Here is a 23,663-nt window from a genome sequence, read left to right as displayed (position 1 = left end):
CTTTTTTTTTTTTTTAAGAGACAGAGCCTTACTTTATCGCCCCCTTGGTAGAATGCTGTGGCGTCTGGGAAGCTCCTGCGGCTCAGTGAGTAGGGCGCCAGCCCCATATGCCAAGGGTGGTGGGTTCAAACCCGACCCCGGCCAAACTGCAACAACAACAAAAAAATAGCTGGGTACCTGTAATCCCAGCTACTCGGGAGGCTGAGTCAGGAGAATCGCCTAAGCCCAAGAGCTGGAGGTTGCTGTGAGCTGTGATGCCATAGCACTCTACCGAGGGCAACAAAGTGAGACTCTGTCTCAAAAAAAAAGAATGCCATGGCGTAACAGCTCACAGCAACCTCCAACTCCTGGGCTTAGGTGATTCTCTTGCCTCAGCCTCCCAAGTAGCTGGGACTATAAGTACCTGCCACAATGCCCAGCTATTTTTTTGTTGCAGTTTGGCCAGGGCCGGGTTCGAACCCACTACCCTCGGTATATGGGGCTGGCGCCCTACCCACTGAGCCCCAGGCTCTGCCCTAAGATTTTTTTTTTTTTAATACTCTTTCTGTTTCCCAGGCTAGCGTGCTGTGGAATCAGCCTACCTCACAGCAACCTTAAACTCCTGGGCTCAGCCTCATCCTCCTGCCTCAGCCTCCCAGTGTGCTAGAATTAGAGGCATGAGCCACTGTGCCCAGCCTTATAAATATTTTTTAGAACCGGGCGGCGCCTGTGGCTCAGCGGGTAGGGCGCCGATCCCATATGCCGGAGGTGGCGGGTTCAAACCCAGCCCCGGCCAAATTAAAAAAAAAAAAAAATTTTTTAGAACCTTATTCATAGGTGACACCCATAGCTCAGTGGGTAGGGCGCCAGCCACATACACCGAGGCTGGTAGATTCGAACCCAGCCTGGGGCCAGCTAAAGCAACAATGACAACTGCAACAAAAACAATAGCCAGGCGTTGTGGCAAGTGCCTGTAGTCCCAGCTGCTTGGGATGCTGAGGCAAGAGAATCACTTAAGCCAAGAGTTTGAGGTTGCTGTGAGCTGTGACTGCCACAGCACTCCACCCAGGGTAACATAGTGAGACTGTCTCAAAAAAAAAAAGGAAAGAAAGGGATGGTGCCTGTGGCTCAGTTGGTAAAGCACCGGCCCCATTTACCAAGGGTGGCGGGTTCAAACCCGTCCCCTGCCAAATTGCAACAACAACAAAAAAAATAGCTGGGCATTGTGGCGGGCGCCTGTGGTCCCAGCTACTGAGGAGGCTGAGGCAAGAGAATCACCTAAGCCCAGGAGTTGGAGGTTACTGTGAGCTGTGTGATGCCACAGCACTCTACCAAGGGCAATAAAGTGAGACTCTTATCTCTACAAAAAAAAAAAAAAAAAAAGAAAGAAAAAAAATGAAGAGGGCTCAGTGCCTGTGGCTCAAGCGGCTAAGGGGCTAGCCACTTACACCTGAGCTGGTGGGTTCGAATCCAGCCTGCACCCACCAAACAACAATGATGGCTGCAACCAAAAAATAGCCGGGTGTTGTGGCGGGCGCCTGTAGTCCCAGCTCCTTGGGAGGGTGAGGCAGGAGAATCGCTTGAGCCCAGGAGTTGGAGGTTGCTGTGAGCTGTGATGCCATGGTACTCTACCCAGGGCAACAGCTTGAGGCTCTGTCTCAAAAAGTAAAATAAAATAAGAAAGAATAAAAAGAAAAAAAAAAAATGAAGAGTGGGGCGGCGCCTGTGGCTCAGCGGGTAGGGCGCCGGTCCCATATGCCGGAGGTGGCGGGTTCATACCCAGCCCCGGCCAAATTAAAAAAAAAAAAAAAAAAAATGAAGAGAAGAACCTTATTTATAGTTGACTATTACTCTTTTTTTTGTTGTTGTTGTTTTTTAGGTTTTACTGGAGAAATTAATTAGGTTTTATGAATGGGAGACAATCTCTAGGATACTTGTGTTTAATTAGTTTAATTTTTTTGTTTGTTTGTTTTGTTTTGTTATTTTGGCCGGGGCTGGGTTTGAACCCTCCACCTCTAGCATATGGGGCTGGTGCCCTACTCCTTTGAGACACAGGCACCACCCTTAATTAGTTTAATTTATCTTTTCTTTTTTTTTCTTTTTTTTTTTTTGCAGTTTTTGGCCAAGGCTGGGTTTGAACCCGCCATCACCGGTATGTGGGCTCGGTGCCCTACTCCTTTGAGCCTCAGGTGCCGCCCTATCTTTTCTTTTTGTTTTTTTTTTTGGAGACAGAGTCTTACTTTGTCTCCCTCAGTAGAGTGCTGTGGCATCATAGCTCACAGTAACCTCCAACTCTTGGACTCAAGCAATTCTCTTGCCTCAGCCTCCCAAGTAGCTGGGACTATAGGTGCCTGCCACCACACCCGACTATTTTTAGAGATAAGGTTGAACTCTAGCTCAGGCTGGTTTTCTGTTTGTTTTTTTCTTTTTTTTTTTTTTTTTTTATTGTTGGGGATTCATTGAGGGTATAATAAGCCAGGTTACACTGATTGCAATTGTTAGGTAAAGACCCTCTTGCAATCATGTCTTGCCCCCATAAAGTGTGACACACATCAAGGCCCCACCCCCCTCCCTCCGTCCCTCTTTCTGCTTTTCCTCCCCGCCCATAACCTTAATTGTCATTAATTGTCCTCATATCAAAATTGAGTACATAGGATTCATGCTTCTCCATTCTTGTGATGCTGTTTGTTTGTTTTTAAGACAGAGTCTCATTATGTCGCCCTGTGTAGAGTGCTCTAGCGTTACAGCTCACAGCAACCTGAAACCCTTGGGCTTAAGTGGTTCTCTTGCCTCAGTCTTGCAAGTAGCTGGGACTACATGTGCCTGCCACAATGCCCAGTTATTATTTTTTGTTGCAGTTGTCATTATTGTTTTAGCTGGCTGAACTATGGGCACTGCCCAACTAAGGCTGGTCTTGAACCTGTGAGCTGAGGCAATCCACTTACCTCGACTTCCTAGAGTGCTAGGATTACAGGCGTGAGCTACCACACCCAACCTTATGTTATCTTTTCTGTGTATGTTTCTACTTCAGTATTGTTTTGTTTTTTTTTTTTTGTAGAGACAGAGTCTCACTTTATGGCCCTCGGTAGAGTGCCGTGGCCTCACACAGCTCACAGCAACCTCCAACTCCTGGGCTTAAGCGATTCTCTTGCCTCAGCCTCCCGAGTAGCTGGGACTACAGGCGCCCGCCACAACGCCCGCCTATTTTTTGGTTGCAGTTTGGCCGGGGCTGGGTTTGAACCCGCCACCCTCGGTATATGGGGCCAGCGCCTTACCGACTGAGCCACAGGCGCCGCCCTACTTCAGTATTCTTGCATCATATCATATCATATCGTAATCATTTAAAGACTAGGCAAGTGCAATTGTGAGAAAGGGGGAAAGTTAGAACATGGAGTTTAATTAATCTGTAACTGACTTGTGAACAGTCCAATGAGGTAACTCACTGCCTACAGACCAGCCTCTGTTATGGTTTTATAATCCCATAGTATCTCATTGCTATATTTCATGCAAGAAAATCTCTAGAGCCGGGTGCTGTGGCTCACGCCTGTAATCCCAACTTTTGAGAGGCTGAGATGGGTGAATTGCTTGATCTCACAGGTTTCAGACCAGCCTGAGCAAGAGGGAGACTCTGTCTCAAAAAAAGTAGCCAAGTGTTGTGGCAGGCTGTAGTCCCAGCTACTCATGAGGCTGAAGCAAGAGAATTGCTTAAGCCCAAAAGTTTGAGGTTGCTGTGAGCAGTGATGCCATGGCACTCTACCGAGGGCGACAAACTAAAACTGTCTCAAAAAAGAAAGAAAATCTCTATAACATAAAATTAAATCTACATTGTTGCTTTTTTATTTAAAGATGACATACACTCAGAACACCTATTTCTGTACTAGTAATCAATCCCAAGTTATTCTGATTGATTGATTGATTGATGTATCGATTGAGATACAGGGTCTTGCGCCATTGCCCAGGCTACAAGTGCAGTGGCATTATTTATTGCTCATTGCAACCTCAAACTCTGGGACTCATTTCATCCTCTCTCGTGGCTTAACCTCTCTAGTAGCTGGGATTACAGATGTGTGCCACCATGCTCTACTGATTTGTATGTGCGAGAGTAGATACAAGGTCTCTATTGCTCAAGTGGGTCTCGAACTCCTGGCCTCAAGCAATCCTTCTGCCTCTAAAGTGCTGAAATTACAGGTGTGAGTCTCCACACCCAGTGTAAGCTATTTTTAATGAGGATTAAGTATAATTTGAAGTCTCTAGTATGATTTTCCTTATTCATTGGTAAATTCAGTGGTAAGAAACAATTGCAGGGCGGCGCCTGTGGCTCAGTGAGTAGGGCGCCAGCCCCATATGCCGAAGGTGGTGGGTTCAAACCCAGCCCCAGCCAAACTGCAACAACAAAAAAATAGCCCGGCGTTGTGGTGAGCGCCTGTAGTCCCAGCTGCTCGGGAGGCTGAGGCAAGAGAATCAAATAAGCCCAAGAGCTAGAGGTTGCTGTGAGCCGTGTGACGCCACGGCACTCTACCGAGGGCAGTAAAGTGAAACTCTGTCTCTACAAAAAAAAAAAAGAAACAATTGCAGATAATAGAGTATTTTTTGTCGTTTCATAGTATTCTTTTATTGCTGTTTCAGAGCCATTGGTAATTGAATTTGATATTACCAGGGTTTCCCCTTTTTTTTACTTTTTTATTTTTGAGACAGAGTCTCACTATGTCGCCCTTGGTAGAGTGCTATGGCATCACAGCTCACAGCAACCTTAAACTCTTGCTTGGGCTGAAGCCATTCTGTTGCCTCAGCCTCCCAAGTAGCTGGGACTACAGGCACCCACCACAACACCCAGCAATTTTTTTTAGAGACAGGGTCTCCCTCTTGCTCAGGCTAGTCTCGAACCAGTGAGCTCAGGCAGTCCACCCACCTCGGCTTCGTAGAGTGCTAGGATTACAGGTATGAGCCACTGCACCCGGCCTTGACTGTATTCTTCTAATTTTTTTTTTTTTTTTTTTGAGACAAGAGTCTCAAGGTGTTGCCATGGGTAGAATGCTGTGGCTTTACAGTTACTTCACAGCAACCTCAAACTCTTGAGCTTACGCGATTCTTTGCCTTAGCCTCCCAAGTAGCTGAGACTACAGTCGCCTGTCACGCCTGGCTATTTTTGGTTGTAGTTGTTATTGTTGTTTTAAATAAATTAAATGAATAAATAATTTAAAGATGGGCGGCGCCTGTGGCTCAAGGAGTAAGGCGCCGGTCCCATATGCCAGAGGTGGCGGGTTCAAACCTAGCCCTGGCCAAAAAACAAACAAACAAAAAATAATAATAAAATAAAAAAAAATAATTTAAAGAGAAATATAAAAAAATGGTTACCTAATTTTTAGGTGGGCCCAGGCTGGATTCGAACCTACCAACTCTGGCACCTGTATGTGGCTGGTGCTCTAGCGGCTTGAGCTACAGCACCAATCCTATTCTTTTAATCTTTATGCCCCTCCTCCTCCTCCACATTATCTTTGGCATGTATGTACTGTATTTAAATGAATATTATACCAGTCTATGCCTTTGTATTAATGTCGGGTAATGTAAAAGTAGACTTTTATGGAAAGATTACCAAAGCTGGAATAAAATGTAGTTGTTTTTTTGTTTGTTTTTGAGACAGAGTCTCACTATGTCGCCTTTGGTAGAGTGCTGTGGTATTATAGCTCATGGCAACCTCAAACTCTTGGGCTCAAGCAATTCTCTTGCCTCAGCCTCCCAAGTAGCCAGGATCGAACCCACCACCCTCAGTGTATGTGATTGGCACCGTAACCACTGTGGTATGGACACCAAGCCTAAAATCTAGTTTTGATAGAGAGACATCTGAAATACTTTTTTTTTTTTTTTTTTTTTTTGAGACAGAGTCTCATTCTGTCACCCTGGATAGAGTGCCATGTCATCATCGTAGCTCACTGCAGCCTCGAACTCCTAGGCTCAAGTGATCCTCCTTAGTTTTTGTATTTTTAATAGAGATAGGATCTTGCTCTGCTCAGGCTGGTCTGAAACTCCTGAGCTCAAGCAGTCCACCTACCTCAGCCTCCCATAGTGTTAGGATTACAGGCATGAGCAAACTCTCTCAAATGGTATCCTTTAAAATTTGTGTGTTTTATTTCTCCCCCACTCTTTTTTTTTTTTTTTTTTTTTTTTCATTTTAAACCTCTTGTCTGGCTCAGCACCTGTAGGTCAGTGGTTAGGGTGCTGGCCACATACACCCAGGCAGGTGGGTTTGAACCCAGCCTGGGCCTGCCAAAAAAACAACAATTGCAACAACAGAAAAAATAGATAGGCTTTGTGGTGGGGGAAGGGCGGGACGGTGGGGGGTGCATAGTCCTAGCTACTTGGGAGGCTAAGGCAAGAGAATGGCTTAAGCCCACGAGTTAAAGGTTGCTATGAGCTGTGACACTACCGCACTCTACTGAGGGTGACAAAGTGAGCCTGTCTCAAAAAAAAAAAAAAAAAGGAAATGAAACCTCTTCCCTGGGAGGGCGAGACTTTAATTCCTTTCTGTCACATAGTTACAGTGACACCTACTGGTGAGACCTATTGCTATGTTTGTGCTGGTTGCCCTGTACGTAGTGAAAACTAGGTACCCAATTTTTTATATTTATTTTTAAATTATTTATTCACTTAATTTGATATATATATATATTTTTTGTAGAGACAGAGTCTCACTTTATAGCCCTTGGTAGAATGCCGTGGCCTCACACAGCTCACAGCAACCCCCAACTCCTGGGCTTAAGCGATTCTCTTGCCTCAGCCTCCCGAGTAGGTGGGACTACAGGCGCCCGCCACAACGCTCAGCTATTTTTTGGTTGCAGTTCAGCCGAGGCCGAGTTTGAACCCGCCACCCTCGGTATATGGGGCCGGCACCTTACCAACTGAGCCACAGGCGCCGCCCTTATTCACTTAATTTGAAACAGCATCTTGCTTTGTTGCCTGAACTAAAGTGCAGTAGTGTCATTATAGCTCACAGCAACATCCAGTTCCTCGACTTTAAAAGGATCCTCTTGCCTCAGCCTCCCAAGTAGCTAGGTGGCTGGTTCAGTGAATGTGTACCCCCATGCTTGGCTAGTTTTCAAATTTGTGTAGTGTTAGAGGCCAGTTAATAACTGTATAATGGCCTCTATGTGTTCAGTTGAAAAGAAGAGCTGTCTTGGCGCCTACAGCTCAGCAGCTAGGGCGCCAGCCATATACAGTGAAGCTGGCGGGTTCGAATCCAGCCCGGGCCTGCCAAACAACAATGACAACTACAACCAAAATATAGCCGGGCCTTGTAGCAGGTACCTGGGAGGCTGAGGCAAGAGAATCGCTTAAGCCCAAGAGTTTGAGGTTGCTGTGAGCTGTGACGCCTTGGCACTCTACCCAGGGCGACAGCTTGAGATTCTGTCTCAAAAAAAAAAAAAAAGAGAAAAGAAAGGAAGAGCTGCACATTTTACACTTTAAATCAAAAGCTAGACATAGGGCGGCGCCTGTGGCTCAGTGAGTAGGGCGCTGGCTCCATATACCGAGGGTGGCGGGTTCAAAACCAGCCCCGTCAAACTGGAACAAAAAAAATAGCCGGGCATTATGGTGGGCGCCTGTAGTCCCAGCTACTTGGGAGGCTGAGGCAAGAGAATCTCCTGAGTCCAAGAGCTGGAGGTTGCTGTGAGCTGTGATGCCACGATCCTCTACCAAGGGTGACAAAATGAGAACCAGTCTCAAAGAACGGAAAAAAAAAAAAAAGCTAGACATAATTAAGTTTATCGAAGCAGGTATGTCAAAAGTTAAGATAGATCCAAAACTAGGCCTTTTATTCCATATAGCAAGTTGTGAGTACAAAAGAAGAGTTCTCTTATTTATTTATTTATTTATTTATCTTTTTGAGATAGAGTCTCATTTGGTCACACCTCAGTAGAGTGCCATGGCATCTTAGCTCATAGCAACCTCAAACTCTTGGATTCAGGTAATCCTCTTGCCTCAGCCTCCCAATTAACTAAGACTACAGACCCCCGTCACAACACCCAGCTAGTTTTAGAAATGGGGTCTTGCTCTTGCTCAGGCTGGACCTGTGAGCTCAGGTAATCCACCCACGTTGGCCTCCCAAGTGCTGGGATTACAGACGTGAGCCACTGTGCCTAGCCACAAAGTTCTTTCTTTTTTTTTTTTTTTTTTTTAGACAGTCTCACTCTGGTAGAGTGGGTCATAGTTTATAACAACCTCAAACTCTTGGGCTCAAGTGATCCTCTTGCCTACATCTCCCAGGTAGTTGGGACTATAGGCCCCTGCCACCATGCCTACCAAGTTTTTTCTTTTCTTTTTTCTTTTTTTTTTTTTTTTTTTTTGAGACAGAGCCTCAAGCTATTGCCCTGGGTAGAGTGCTGTGGCATCATAGCTCACAGCAACCTCAAACTCCTGGGCTCAAGCGAGTCTCCTGTTTCCGCCTCCCAAGTAGCTGGGATTACAGGCGCCCGCCACAATGCCTGGCTATTTTTTGGTTCCAGCCATCATTGTTGTTTGGCGGGCCTGGGCTGGATTTGAACCCGCCAGCTCAGGTGTATGTGGCTGGCGCCTTAGCCGCTTGAGCCACAGGCGCCGAGCCAGTTTTTTCTTTCTTTTTTTTTTTTTTTGCAGTTTTTGGCAGGGGCTGGGTTTGAACCTGCCACCTCTGGCATATGGGGCTGGTGCCCTACTCCGTTGAGCTATAGGCACTTGCCCACCTAGTCTATTTTTAGTGGAGGTGGAGTCTTGCTCTTGCTCAGGGTGGTCTCGAACTCCTGAGTTCAAGCAGTCTACCTGCCTAAGCCTCCCAGAGTGCTAGGATTAGAGGCATGAGAAACCATGCCCAGCTAAAAGTTCTTGAAGGAAATTAAAAGTACTGTTCCAGTGAACATACGAATGTTAAGACAGCAAAACTGGGGAAAGAAAAAGGGACAAAAACCTGTGGGTACAGTGAAATTTATTTGGGTGATGGGCACATTTATACCCATGACTCAAGCCGTGTAACAAAAACATTTTTATCCCCTTAAAATTTTAAAGCTTAGGAAAAACAAAAAAAGAAATCAAAACCAAGCTGGGTAAGGTGGTATATGCCTACTCAAGTGGTCCCAGTTGCTTGAGAGACTGAAGATTGCTTGAGCCCAGGAATTCAAGTCCATCCTGAACAACATAGTGAGACCCTGTCTCTTTTTACAAAAGAAGAAAAGCAAAACAGTCTTATTGCGATAATGGAGAAAAATTTAGTGGTTTGGATAAAATATCAAACCAGCTACAATATTCCATTCCCTGAAGCCAAAGCCTAATCCAGAATAGGGCTCTAACTGACTCTCTTCAATTCTGTAAAGACTAAGAGAGGTGAGAAGGCTACAAAAGAAAGGTTTGAGGCTAATAGAGGTTGGTACATGAAGGTAAAGTGTGTGATACTGATGTAGAAGCTTCAGCAAGTTATCCAGAGGATATAGCTAAGATGATTGATGAAGGTGGCCATACTAAACACTAATATAAACAAGACATAGAATATTTCCATTCTCAGTGCTGGGCTTGGTGGCTCAAGCTATTATCCACACGCCTTGTCCTCCAAGAGTGCTAAGATTACAGGTGAGGCCGAGGTGGGTGGATTACTCACAGGTTCAAGAAAAGCCTGAGCCAGAGCGAGACCTTCTGTTAGAAGAAGATGCCATCCAGGACTTTTCATAGCTGGAGAAAAGTTGATGGTATGGCTTCAAAGGACAGGTTACTTAAAAAAAAAAAAAAAGAAGTAGACAAATTAGTTAACTTAAAAAGCAGGGCAGTGCCTGTGGCTCAAAGGAGTAGGGTGCCGGCTCCATATGCTGGAGGTGGCATCTTTAGTAGATATGGGGTCTTTTTTTTTTTTTTTTTGTAGAGACAGAGTCTCGCTTTATGGCACTCGGTAAAGTACCGTGGCATCACAGCTCACAGCAACCTCCAACTCCTGGGCTTAAGCGATTTTCTTGCCTCAGCCTCCCGAGTAGCTGGGACTACAGGCGCCCGCCACAACGCCCGGCTATTTTTTTAGTTGCAGTTCAGCCAGGGCCGGGTTTGAACCCGCCACCCTCAACCTTACCGATTGAGTCACAGGCGCCGCCCTAGATAATGGGGTCTTGCTCTTGATAAGGCTCCTGAGTTCAAGCAATCCTCATGCTTCGTCCTCCCCAAGTGCTAGGATTATAGGCGTGAGCCACTGACCCAGCCTCTTTGTAATTTTTCTATAAATCTAAAATTGTTCTAAAATGTAGTTAACACAGAGTTACTAGGGGAGTTACTAATTACTATCCTAGATTTACTAGGACAGAAGACCCAAAAACTCTGTAATGAAATCTTATATTTGCAATGATCTATAGAATACCAGCAGATGAGAACAAACTATGAGATCTACAGATTATTGGCATCTATGAGGGAACAAGCAGGAGGAGGCAACAGGTTTTCTCAGTGGTTCTGAGAATGGAGGAAACTTTGAATCTCCAACAGGTATTCACTGGAGATCATCCAGAACAATAACTAAAATTGTGAAGGTGTTCTGTAGGATCCAGTAAACTAAAGGGAATGGAGGTAAAATCTGAAATTAATAAACCGGCCGATTGTGGTAGCTCACGCATAGGCACTCTTTTTTTTTTTTTTTTTTGTTGCAGTTTGGCCAGGGCTGGGTATGAACCTGCCACCCTTGGCATATGGGGCCGGCGCCCTACTCACTGAGCCACAGGCGCCGCCCCACATAGGCACTCTTAAGAGACTGAGGCAGGTAGATCACTTGAGCCCACGAGTTCGAGATCAGCCTTAGCAGGAATGAGACCCTCGTCTCTACTAAAAATAAAAAAACTAGTCAGGTGTTGTGGTAGGAGCCTGTAGTCCCATGTTCTTAGGAGGCTGAGACAGAATCACTTGAGCCCAAGTGTTTGAGGTTGCCGCGAGTTATGATGACATATCACTCTACCCAGGATGACAGAGTGAGACTCTGTCTTCAAAAAAAAAAAAGCCGGTGCGGTGTCTCACACCTGTAATCCTAGCACTCTGGGAGGCCGAGGTGGGTGGCTTGCCTGAGCTCACGGGTTGGAGACCAGCCTGAGCCCTGTCTCTAAGAAAAAAAATAGCTGGGTGTTGTGGCAGTTGCCTGTAGTCCTACTTGGGAGGCTGAGACAAAATCGCTTGAGCCCAAGGGTTTGAGGTTGTTGTGAGCTATGATGCCATAGTACTCTACCAAGGGCTATAAAGTGAGACTCTATCTCAAAAATAAAAAAAAAAAGAAAGAAAGAAATGAGGGCAGGCGAGGTGGCTCTCGCTTGTAATCCGAGCAGGGGCAAAGGGGGTGGTTGAGGTGATGGATCCCTTGAGCTCATGAGTTTGAGACCAGCCTGAGCAAGAGCGAGACCCTGTCCCTAAAAAACTAGCCAGGTATTGTGGCCAGCACCTATAGTTCCAGCTATTTGGGAGGCTCAGAAGAGGATACTTGAGCCCAAGAGTTTGAGGTTGCTGTGAGCTAGTATGCCACAGCAGTCTACCATGGATGACAAAGTGAGACTGTCACTAAAATAAAACAAAAAGCTAAAGGGATTAAGATTGAAAGAAAATAATATGGGGAGGCACCTGTGGCTTAGTTGGTAGGTCATCAGCCCCATATACTGAGGGTGGCAAGTTCAAGCCTGGCCCTGGCCAAACTACAACAACAACAACAAAATAGTCGGCAGCTGCTCGGGAGGCTGAGGCAAGAGAATTGCATAAGCCCAAGAGTTAGAGGTTGCTATGAGCCGTGTGACGCCACGGCACTCTACCCGAGGGCGGTACAGTGAGACTCTGTCTCTACAAAAAAAAAAAATAGTCGGGCATTGTGGCAGGCACCTGTGGTCCCAGCTACTTGGGAGGCTGAGGCAAGAGAATTGCCTGGGCCCAGGAGTTGGAGGTTGCTGTGAACAGTGTGAAGCCACGGTACTCTGCCGAGGGTGACAGAGTGAGACACTGGCTCTACAAAAAAGAAAAGAAAAGAAAGTAATATGAAAGACATGCAAAGTAGCAGGTAATTAGTATAAAATATAGGATATCTTTTTTCTTTCTTTCTTTTTTTTTTGAGACAGAGTCTCACTGTGTTGCCCTCAGTAGAGTGCTCTGGTGTCACAGCTCACAGCAACCTCAAACTCTTGGGCTCAAGTGATCCCCTTACCTTAGCCTCTTGAGTAGATGGGACTACAGGTGCCTGCCACAATGCCTGGCCATTTTTAGAGACAAGGTCTCGCTCTGGCTCAGGCTTTTCTTGAACCTGTGAGCAATCCACCCACCTCGGCCTCACCTATAATCTTAGCACTCTTGGAGGACAAGGTGTGTGGATAGATTGAGCCACCGAGCCCAGCACTGAGAATGGAAATATTCTATGTCTTGCTTATATTAGTGGTCACATTACCATACTTTTCTTTTTTTTTGTTTTTTTTGGCCAGGGCTGGGTTTGAACCCACCACCTCTGGCATATGGCACCGGCGCCCTACTCCTTGAACCACAGGCGCCGCCACATACTTTTCAACACTATTGTTTTTCTGCTTGAACATTATTTTTTGTTGTGGGGGAGGAGTGGGCAGTCTTGTACATTATAGCATGTTTAAAGGCACCGGATACCAGACATGACAATCAAAACTGTCTGCTGATCCTTGAGTATGGTGCCTCATGCCTTTAGTCATAGCTACTTGGGAGACTGAGGCAGGAAGATTACTTGAGGCCAGGAATTGGAGGCCAGCCTGGGCAATATAGTAAAACCCTATCTCCAAAAGGAAAAAGAAGTTCACAGACATTGCTAAATATCTACTAGAGCATAATGGCCACATTTGAGAGCCTTGGTCTAAATTGATCTAAAAGGTGAATTTTAGGCTGGGCAGGGTGGCTCTCACCTGTAATCCTAGCACTCTGGGGTTCCCGGGGGCAAGGTGGGTGGTTTTCTTGAGCTCAGGTCTCAGGATTTCTTGAGACCTTCTCCCCGCCACCTCTGCTAAAAAATAGAAAAACTAGCCAGGTGTTAGGGAGGGCTCCTGCAGTCCCAGCTATTTGGAAGGATAAGACAAGAGGATCGCTTGAGCCTACGAGTTTGAGATTGTTGTGAGCTATGATGCTAGGGCATTCTACCCAGGGCCACAGGGTGACACTGTCTCAAAAAGAAAAAATTAGTTTCTTTTTTTTCCTAATAAAATTAGCTACAATGTGTTTAATGTTTTGGGCCTGGCTAGTTTTTCTATTTTTAGTACAGACAATGTCTCTCTCTTGCTGGAGGGTGGTCTCAAACTCCTGAGCTGAGGCAGTCCACCCATCTTGGCCTCCCAGAATGTTGGGATTACAGGCATGAGCCACCACACAAAGCCCCTGTACTTACATATTTAATATTTCCAAATTGTCCTTTAAAAAGGTTGTACAAATTTAGCCAGGGCACAGTGGCTCATGCCTATAATCTTAGCACTCTGGGAGGTAAATAGCTTGAGCTCACAAGTTCAAGAGCAGCTTGAGCAAAATTAAGATGCCCATCTCTCTTTGATGTGGTAGCATAAGTGCTCTAGCTTATTGTGTACCATAGTAATATGTGGCTTCAGATTTAGTACCTGTGAACACATGTACAAGACATTTACTACACTTTTTACCAAAGGGAGTTATCATTGTAGTACTTTTGTGTAAAACTTGTCTTCCTCCTTGCCCCCAACTTTTTCTTTTTCTTTTTTTTGTAAATAAATAAAGCTTGGTTCTTACTTAAGGAAAAAAAAAAAAAGATGCCTGTCTCTACTAAAAATAGAAACACTGAGGAAGGAGGATGGCTTGAGCCCAAGAGTTGGAGGTTGCTGTGAGTTATGATGCCACAGCACTCTACCCAGGGTGACAGTTTGAGACTCTGTCTCAATTTAAAAAAAAAAAAAAAAAAAAGGCTGTACAAATTTATACCACCTGTATATGAAAATGCCTATTTCCCTATCCCTTTGCCATTGCTGTATATTATTAGAGTTTCAGCTTTTGTTAATCTGATAGGTGAAAAGTTACAAATTCATTCTAAGTGGAAGTATATTTTTTAAATGAGATTGATCAAATTTTTATATATTTTTGGTTCTTTGAATTCTCAGTGATTCCTGAGGGTTTTTTGTTTGTTTGTTTGTTTTTTGACATAGAGTCTCAAGTTGTCACCCTGGGTAGAGTGCCATGGTGACATCATAGCTCACAGCAACCTCCAATTCTTGGGCTCAAATGATCCTCTTGCCTCAGTGTTTTGTATTTTTTTTTTATTTTTTTATTTTATTTTTTTTTGTAGAGACAGAGTCTCACCTTATCACCCTCGGTAGAGTGCCGTGGCGTCACACAACTCACAGCAACCTCTAAATCCTTGGGTTTAGGCGATTCTCTTGACTCAGCCTCTCAAGTAGCTGGGACTACAGGCACCCGCCACAACGCCTGCTATTTTTTTGTTGCAGTTTGGCCGGGGCTGGGTTTGAACCCAGCACCCTCGGCATATGGGGCTGGTGCCCTACCCGCTGAGCCACAGGCACTGCCCAATGTGTTTTGTATTTTTAGTAGAGATGGGGTCTCACTCTGGCTCAGGCTGGTCTCGAACCCGTGAGCTCAAGGAATCCACCCACCTTGGCTTCCCACAGTGCTAGGATTACAGGTGTGAGCCACCAAGCCTGGCCATTCTTGAGATTTTAAGTATTTGAAGTATCAATGAATGTGGCTTCATAAGTTTGATGAAGTGGTACTGTGAACGTAGGGTTTCCCTGAGATGACTGGGACTGTGATAACTTCCTTACTTTCCACCTTGACTTTTTTTTTTTTCTTAATTTCAGGTGATCATGGAGGTCAGCTTGGTCTTCATGGGGCTAGTGGTGATGGAATACATGATGACACAGCAGGTGGAGAGGAAGGAGAGAATAGCCCAGATCCTCAACCTCAAGCTGGTCGGAGGACCCGGCGGGAAGCATGCACATGCCCCTACTGTAAAGATAGTGAGGGAAGGTGAGTTGGCCTAGCCAGGTGCTGTGGCTCAGGCCCATAACTGAGCACTTTGGGAGGCCGAGGTGGATGGATTGTCTCAATTCACCGGTTTGAGACCAGCCTCAGCAAGAGCAAGACCCCTGTCTCTGAAAATAGCCATGCGTTGGGGCGGGCTCCTATAGTCCCATCTACTCAAGAGGTTGAGGCAAGAGGAGTGCTTAAAGCCCAAGCCTTTAAGGTTAGATTAAGGTTAAGCATTAAGGTGTGATCTAGGACTCCCCGGCACTCCACTCAGGGTGATGGAGTGAGACTGTCTCAAAAAAAAAAGAAAAGAAAAGAAACAACAAAGAATCTCAAGGGTCCTAGAATGCAATATTCTGACAAATTTTCTCATTACTAATACCTTATTTTTTAATTTTATTCACATATTATTTATTTATTTATTTTTGAGACAGAGTCTCACTTTGTTGTCCTCAGTGGAGTGCTGTGGTGTAGCTGACAGCAACCTCAAACTCTTGTGCTCAAACAATTCTCTTGCCTCACCCTCCTGAGTAGCTGGGACTACATGCACCCGCCGCAACGTCAGGCTATTGATTAGAGATGAGGTCTTGCTCTTGCTCAGCCTGACTTTAAACTCCTGATCTCAAGTAATCCACCCGCCTCAGCCTCCTATTGTGCTGGGGATTAGGAACTCCTTGACGAGGAGTTCAAGACTGGCATGAGCAAAAGTGAGACCCCATCTCTACTAAAAGTAGAGAAGACTAGCCAGGCTTTGTGACAGGTGCCAGTAGCCCCAGCCACTAGGGAGGCTGAGGTAAGAGAATCATTTGAGCCCAAGAGTTTGAGATTGCTGTGAGCTAGGACATCACGCCACTCTGTCTCAAGAAAAAAATGAAGTATAATCAGCTTGTGATTTATCTTTTAATACAAAAAAGAAGACTTTTTTTTTTTTTTGAGACAGAGCCTCAAGCTTTCACCCTGGGTAGAGTGATGTGGCATCATAGCTCACAGCAACCTTAGACTCCTGGGCTTAAGCCATTCTCTTGCCTCAGCCTCCCAAGTAGCTGGGACTACAGGCACCTGCCACAGCGCCCGGCTATTTTTCAGTTGTAGTTGTCATTGTTGTTTGAGAGGCTCAAGCTGGGTTTGAACCTGCTAGCTCTGGTGTATGTGGTGGGTGCCTTAGCTGTTTGAGCTACAGGCGCCAAGGTAAGAAGACTGTTTTTATAAAAACGTTTAAATTAGTTTTGAGTTGGTTGATAATTACTATTGATACTTTCTGGTTCTTTATTTTATTTATTTTTGTATTTGTTTGTTTGTTTTAAGAGACAGAGTCTCATTTTATCGCCCTCAGTAGAGTGCTGTAGTATCACACCTCACAGCAACCTCCAACTCCTGGGGTTAAGCGAGTCTCTTGTGTCAGCCTCCCATGCAGCTGGTACTACAGGTGCCCACCACAATGCCTGACTATTTTTTGGTTGCAGTTTGGCCAGGGCCGAGTTTGAACCTGCCACCCTCAGTATATGGGGCTGGCACCCTACCCAGTGAGCCACAGGCGCCACCCACTTTGTGGTTCTTTAATTTCTGTCTCTAGGTGGTCATGGTGGCTCATGCCTATAATCCCAGCACTCTGAAAGGCTGAGGTGGGAAGAGCTCTTGAGCTTAGGAGTTTGAGGCCAGCCTGAACAAGAGTGAGACCCTGTCTCTACTAAAGATAGAAAAATTAACTGGGCATTGTGTTGCATGCCTATAGTCCCAGCTACTTGGGAGGCTGAGGCAAGAGGATCTCTTCAATCTAAGAGTTTCAGGTTGCTGTGAGCTAGGTTGACACCATACTCTAGAATGAATGATAAATAGTTCTATTCTCACTTTCAGGGGTTCTGGGGATCCTGGCAAAAAGAAACAGCACATATGCCACATCCAAGGCTGTGGTAAAGTATATGGCAAGACCTCACACCTACGGGCTCACTTGCGCTGGCACACAGGCGAGAGACCATTCATGTGTACCTGGTCATACTGTGGGAAACGCTTCACACGTTCGGATGAGCTGCAGAGGCACAAACGCACACACACAGGTGAGCAAAGGCCTACAGAAGAGAGAAATAGTACTAAAACAGATGGAAAACACAAAATATACCTATGAAATAACTAACATTTCTTTTTTTTTTTAATTTTTTTTTTTATTAAATCATAACTGTATACATTGATATGATCATGGGGCATCATACACTCACTTCATAAACCATTAGACACATTTTTATCACAGTGGAAATAACTAACATTTCTGAGCAACTTTTATTTGAAACTGAATATTTGGGTCACAAATGAAATTTGAGTTAATTTGGAAAACTTGCGAGAAGGAAGGAACTTGATTTTGAGTGGGATTTTGAAAGAGGATCTTTGGCCCAATTATTCTTCATATTTTCTTTCCTGGCTTTTTTGGTAAGTTCTACCTTCCATGCTTAGTATTCCCTCAACCTTTCTCTACTTTTCTTCCCTCCAAAAAGGAAAAGATAATTGTTAGGTTTTTCTTGTTCTTATCAACTTCTAATACTAGTCTTATTTTGCCTAATGCAGTTTGAAGGGAGTAAATTGACAAGTTATCCCTACTTCCTGACATGTCATCTTACCTTCTTTTTGTTTCTTTACCTAGGTGAGAAGAAATTTGCCTGCCCTGAGTGCCCTAAGCGCTTCATGAGGAGTGACCATCTGTCAAAACATATTAAGACCCACCAGAATAAGAAGGGAGGTCCAGGTGTAGCCTTGAGTGTGGGCACTTTGCCCCTGGACAGTGGGGCAGGTTCAGAAGGCAGCGGCACTGCCACCCCTTCAGCCCTTATTACCACCAACATGGTAGCCATGGAGGCCATCTGTCCAGAAGGCATTGCCCGTCTTGCTAACAGTGGCATCAACGTCATGCAGGTGGCGGATCTGCAGTCCATTAATATCAGTGGCAATGGTTTCTGAGATCAGGCATCTGGGGCCAGAGACATATGGGCCATACCCCTCAACCCTGGGATGCAAGGTAGTGTGGGTCCAAGAGACATGTGGGAGAGAAAGCCATGAGGCATTAAAATGCATGGTGGTGGGAAGAATTGGGGAAGGGATACGAGAGAAGAGATGGGGTCTTGGCACCCACCTACATCATCAGTGCCTCCTTGAATGTGGGAAACATTAGTGAAAATCCTGTTGGTGCCACCCTTTGATGAGCATTTGTTTGACCCCAGTTTCTTCTTTCATTTCTTACCCCAGCCTCCCCTTGCTGCATTTTTCTTCTCAGCTCTCCCATGATAGATCCCCCCTTTCCTAAAGCCATCATGCCTTGATAAATATATATGATCATTGAAATACTTTTTAACAAAAAACAGATTCTATATTATATATATATATATATAAAAAAAAAAGATATATAGAGACGCATTCACAGGGGTTGGCTGGGAGGAGGAAGGAGACCATTCTGTGACCAAAATACCTTGGTCATTTTTTTTTTTTAATATTGCCTTATTTTCTTATGGCTGAGCCTTGTTGTGACACATCAAGCTTTTCTATAGATGTTGTCTTGGCTTCCCATCAGATTAAGCATTCATATGCTTTGCTTTTAGTTTATATATACGTACATAATGTTTTTCCTTTCCTAATAATTGTCTTTTTATTTGGGATCAGCTTCTTGTATTCCTTTCCTGACTTAATTTTTTTTGTCTCCCCTTCTGTCACCTGATCATTTGATGTTTTTTGTTAGTGGTCCCTGGATGAGGCACTTCTGTTGATCGTTTAAAGACCTTAGTCCCAGCAACAGAATGGAAAAACCTTGATGTCCAGGCCGATGCTTGAGGTAGCTGTGAAAGGAGTGTTCAAAATAGTGCTGACGCAGGCACCTTCTTGGTGCTGGAGAGTCAAAAGCATCTCCCTTCATCAGCTGCTCTAAGCATTTAGAACCAAACTTTTCTGTGGAATTGTACATTAGACCCTTTGAAGGTTATAATCTGGAATCACTTTGTATAAACTGTCAAAAAATGGTCAAATGATAGATAGGGTCTTTTCAGTAGAAAAAAAGATTGCTCGAAGAGGAAGTGGCTCATGGTATTTGGGTTCAGGAGCTAGTGGAGTATTTGGACTTTGGTACCACTGTCTTCCACACTGTCTCTAAGCTTTTATGTGTGGGCTTCTGAGTTAGCATTCTAAAAGGAAGTACACTTCCTCTTTTGAACATCCTGGGTAGTAGTTTCTTTCCTATTATGTTGATAAGGAGCATCAGCCAATAGATCTTTCTGGGTTCCCATTCTGCAGAATTCCAGAACATGTACTAGTGACAAGACAGTGGTTCTTAATGATCTTTTTCCCTTAACTATTCTTAAATGTATGTACTTGGATGGTTCCTAAGGGAAAAGGGAGCACATGATCATGGGAATGATAGCCCAGAACAAAAGAAATCTTGTCTTACCACTATGATTTGTAAGAGAGATTGGAAGAAATCATCCTGTTTTTTCCATGGCCTGATTCCAGTAAAGACTGATCCAAAAATTATAGCGGCAGGGAACTCAGTGCGTTTTGCATTGATATTTAAACACAACCAGAATTGTCCTCAAGGCCCAGCCATTAAAGCATTGTCTCTCTCTACCTTCTGGTATCTTGTTAGAGAGCTTTTCACTGTGAGGAAGTGTGGAAATGGCTGTGTGTATGTGTGTAATCTATTAGGTTGGGGATAGGTTTTCTGTTAGCCAATAATAAAAGAGACCTGCAATAAAAAATTACCCTAATCTGATAGAAAGTTAAATGTTTGTGTATGACTGTGTGTGTGAATGTGTGCTCTTGCCTGTATATATCTACACACAGATGAGAAATTATATTTGAAATTGTTGGAAATTCAGATCAAAATGCCTTTCAGGCCCATTACCTAGAAATCTATCTTAAAACCTGGGTATGTTCCTGAGGTTATTTCTCTGCTTATGCTAAATAGGTTACAATTATGAGTGGGGGATATTCTACTGTACTTTTTCAAGAAGAAACTATTTTTTTGTTTGAAAATGAAACCAACATCCAGATCTATAGCAGAGTCTTTATTCTTTTCACAGATCTTTTTACTTTGGCTACAAATAGATGATGCTATGATTCTACTATATATTTTATATAAAATCTATCCAAATTAGGTTTTGGGTACATTTGTATTGTTTAACCTGAATTACAATAACTGTTAATACTTTAAACAATAGTTCACTTCATTTGGTCCTTTCTCTACAGATATAATTCTGTTTTCAACACCCAGGAGCTATTGCAAGGAACTTTTCCCAGATCAGATTATATTGATGCTGAAGTAAAAGTCATCTCTGTCCAGCCACTATCACACCCTTTATTCCTACCGAAAGGCAGAACTTAGAACGTGTTATTTTATGTCTGTAATCATGTACTTTGACATCTTTTGGAGGAAAGGGGCAGAATAAGTCACTGGAGTGTGCAGTATTTTGCTAGAGCATTTCAAGGAATGGAATCGCTCCAGTATAAACTTATTAGGTATAAACTAGCTTTAATGATATTGAGGAACATTTGATGATGTTTCTTTCTTGGATGAAAAGCTGCTGGTTTTCCCACAACCCTCTATATTAGCATTACCATGAGTGAATTTATATCCAATTCTTTCCACTTGCCCTATTTCCTTCTCATTAAGGAAGCTGCAGATCTGGTATCTTATTTGGCTCCAAAACAGAAGCAGAAGCAGCTCCTGCTTTTTTGTCTTCCAGCAGCAGTGAGCCACTTAGTCTTTTCCACAGGAAGATAGGGGTCTGTCTACATTCCTTGAGTTAGGAGCTTATTACTGAAAAAAATGACCTTTCCCTGAACTTTTGGCCAGCAGAAATTAACGTAACTCATACGCATATTGATTCTGAAATTTTTTCATGAGTTTGATTAGTTTTTTAATGACCAAAACTTGCAGGGCAGGAGATGCCCAGAGGAGTGGTGATATGCAAACTCCTATTCCCTGTCTTTTCAGGTTACCCATTCACATTTATTTGTTTATCATTTGACTATCTGTCTTATTTCCCCAGAGCAGTAATAACCCACACCCATCTTCCTTCAGGGACAGCCCAGCTGGCTCCCTGTGAGTGCTACATGGAATGCAGTTTAATGGATAATTCTCAGCCTGGTTCAGAATAAATTGAACCTTTGATCCTAGAAAGTATAGATTGATGTGTGTGGTAAAAATTATGATTACGGGAGGGTTGGAGACAAAAGCTGTAAATTACTATGGCTGATTTATTTCTACTATATACATATATATATTTTTTGCTTTTGTATATCCTACATAGGAAACTAAGCATTGTATTTTTTTAACAAATCTGAGAAAGCACTATGAACTGCAGGTATTTTGACTTTCAGAACATTTTGTATTGTTAATATCTTCACATGGTGTGAATACTGGAAGCTGCAGATCTTTGCTAGGACGCAATAAATTTATATTCTTTTTGAGGGGTTCTTCTGGGGGTGCTAATCAGGCCCCTGTTATTTTCTGCGGGAGCCCTGGTGCTACTTGCCTGAAGTTTTTATTCCATTGTAAGTACCCTAATGCCTTTTGGACCTTGGGATCAGATCAAAAGAGTTTTGGAGATCAAGTACCAAGGAAAGAAGACCGTCTAGCTGCCTCAAGTGAGGGGCCCTTTGCATAGCTCTTCTTCCCCCTCCCTGAAGCTGGGTAGCCCCTGGGGTTGGAGGAGAAATGTGAAGTTGTAGAAATGTACCTCCCTTAGAAGAGAGCTAGTAACTTATGCACAAGGATGAAAGGTGGCAGCAGTAGCTTTGGAGAAATGGGAGGATATGGCACTTCTCCAACCCCGGAAAACATTTCTTTTGAAAACTGCTGATAAAATACAGGCAGGTTATTACTTTTGTTTGGGAGACTCTGCTCTCTCTCATGCCTCTGTTGGCTCTACTCCGGGGGTACAGACCTTTTCTAGGAGGATGAGCAGACCAGCTTTGAGGTTGAACTGTTTCTTTTTCTTTTTTCTTTCTTTTTCTTTTTTTTCTTTTTTTGTCTGCCTTCCCTAAACACCAGCCCCTAGGAAGACATTAAGCAGCCTTATGTTTAAATTCCTATTCCCTCTTCCAGATTTGGCTCCATTGTCTTAGATCAGAAAGGAAAAGATGGGAATCCCAGGCTTCATTACTCCCCTAGGTCTTTTCCACTCTTACTTCCCAAACCCCCAAAAAGATTTCCTCCACAATGTTCATTTGAGAGAGGAATTTTGTCCCACTTTCCCCTTATCAAATAGCCCCAGTCATCTTTGTCTCTGCTAAAGGAGTAAAAGTGTGGTGATCTGTTCCTCAGCTCCCCTTAAGTCCCAGCTCAGCATCAGAAAATAAAAAGCATAACAAATGGAGTCAGGCTGGAGGACTTAGTTGATAACTCTCGCAAGTTATGTGTTTTCCCATTTTTTGCCTTCAGGAATTAACACTGTGCCTTCTCCATGAGGGAATGGGTTTTGTTGGCCCAGCCCTCTACTTTCCCAGCAACTGCTCTTGAACAGTGTGAACAGGGGCAGATCTTCATATTTCCTTTTCTCCCTGGTGACATCCCTTGCTTAGAGTCTAGGGCACAAAGACTGGGAAGGATATGCTGAGATTGACTTGAGGAAACACCACCTACACATACCAGTGGCGGTTGCCCCAGAGCTTGCTGCTGCTTCCCGAGTCTGTCATCCTCTAGTGGGAGGGGGAGATGCTCCAATCTCTGGTGCCTAAAACAAGTTTTATTTCTGTCTTAACACTGGCAATAACCAGTCTTCATACCACTGTTGCCTTTTAAAACTTCTTAATTGTTTCATGCTGTGTTCGTTGTTGGTTCCAACCCAGTTATCGCCAGGGCTGTATGGGTAAATGCTTTTAAATGCTCTCTCATCTTGCTCTTCCCCTCCCCCACTCCTGTGTATGTATGATGTTAATCTCTTTAAGTTTCTTCCTGCTCCTTTTGTATCTTCCTTTCTTGTCTCCCCTTCCTACCTTTTGTGTCTGGGTGTTTTGGGGCACTTTTTTTTTTTTTTTTTCCTTTTGTACAAAGATTAGTTTCAATGTAGTCTGTAGCTCCTTTGTAAACCTATTAAAAAAAAGTTTTTTAATAAAAAAGATATGTCTCTGGTGTATTGAGAGGGTTGGGAATGGGGTACATGGGTATAATTTTATATTCTAGACCCAACAGAAGTTTCCAGCTATACTATAATGTGTTCCCACATGTTAATTAATATAGTTGCCCTGCACTTAACTCACAGGTAAATGGTTTTATGATCAGATCAGTGTGCCACAACTACATAGAAATGTGGAGGACTGAGAAGAATGAGGGCAGCTCTAATATTTTGTCTTTTTTTTTTTTTGAGACAGAGTCTGTCTCTGTTTCCCAGGCTAAAGAGCTGTGGCCTCAGGTTGATTTTCCTATTTTTTTGTAGAGACAGGGTCTCACTCTTGCTCCTAATCTCAAGCAGTTCTCCCGTCTTGGCTTCCCAAAGTGCTAGAGTTACAGGTGTAAGCCACAGCTTCTGGCCCCAATGTTTTTTGTCTTTTTTGTTTTTGAGTCACCCTAGGGTTGAGTACTGTGGTGTTACATCTCACAGCAACTTCAAACTCTTGGGCTCAAGCGATCCTCTTGCCTTAGGCTCCGAAGTAGCTGGGACTACAGGCACCTGCCACAGTGCCTGGCTTTTTTTTTTTTTTTTAAGAGACAGAGTCTCACTTTGTCGCCCTTGGTAGAG

General features: G+C 43.9%; 1 protein-coding gene across 2 annotated transcripts in view; it reads left to right on the top strand.

Moving 5' to 3' along the window:
• SP1 (Sp1 transcription factor) overlaps positions 1 to 23,043 on the top strand; it is a 47,808-nt gene extending 24,765 nt beyond the window's left edge. For both annotated transcript variants that reach the window (XM_053554395.1, XM_053554393.1), the window contains exons 4-6: positions 14,784 to 14,952; positions 16,807 to 17,006; positions 17,585 to 23,043. In XM_053554395.1, the coding sequence (XP_053410370.1) occupies positions 14,784 to 14,952; positions 16,807 to 17,006; positions 17,585 to 17,898 (683 nt within the window). In that variant the 3' untranslated portion in view covers positions 17,899 to 23,043. The remainder of the gene's footprint in view (positions 1 to 14,783; positions 14,953 to 16,806; positions 17,007 to 17,584) is intronic.
• Positions 23,044 to 23,663: the final 620 nt, after the last annotated feature.

This window comes from Nycticebus coucang, chromosome 12, assembly GCF_027406575.1.
Source record: "Nycticebus coucang isolate mNycCou1 chromosome 12, mNycCou1.pri, whole genome shotgun sequence".
In the NCBI taxonomy this organism is placed as follows: Eukaryota; Metazoa; Chordata; class Mammalia; order Primates; family Lorisidae; genus Nycticebus; species Nycticebus coucang.
Note: the sequence above shows the minus strand (reverse complement) of the source record. Positions and strands in the feature narration are given on the sequence as shown.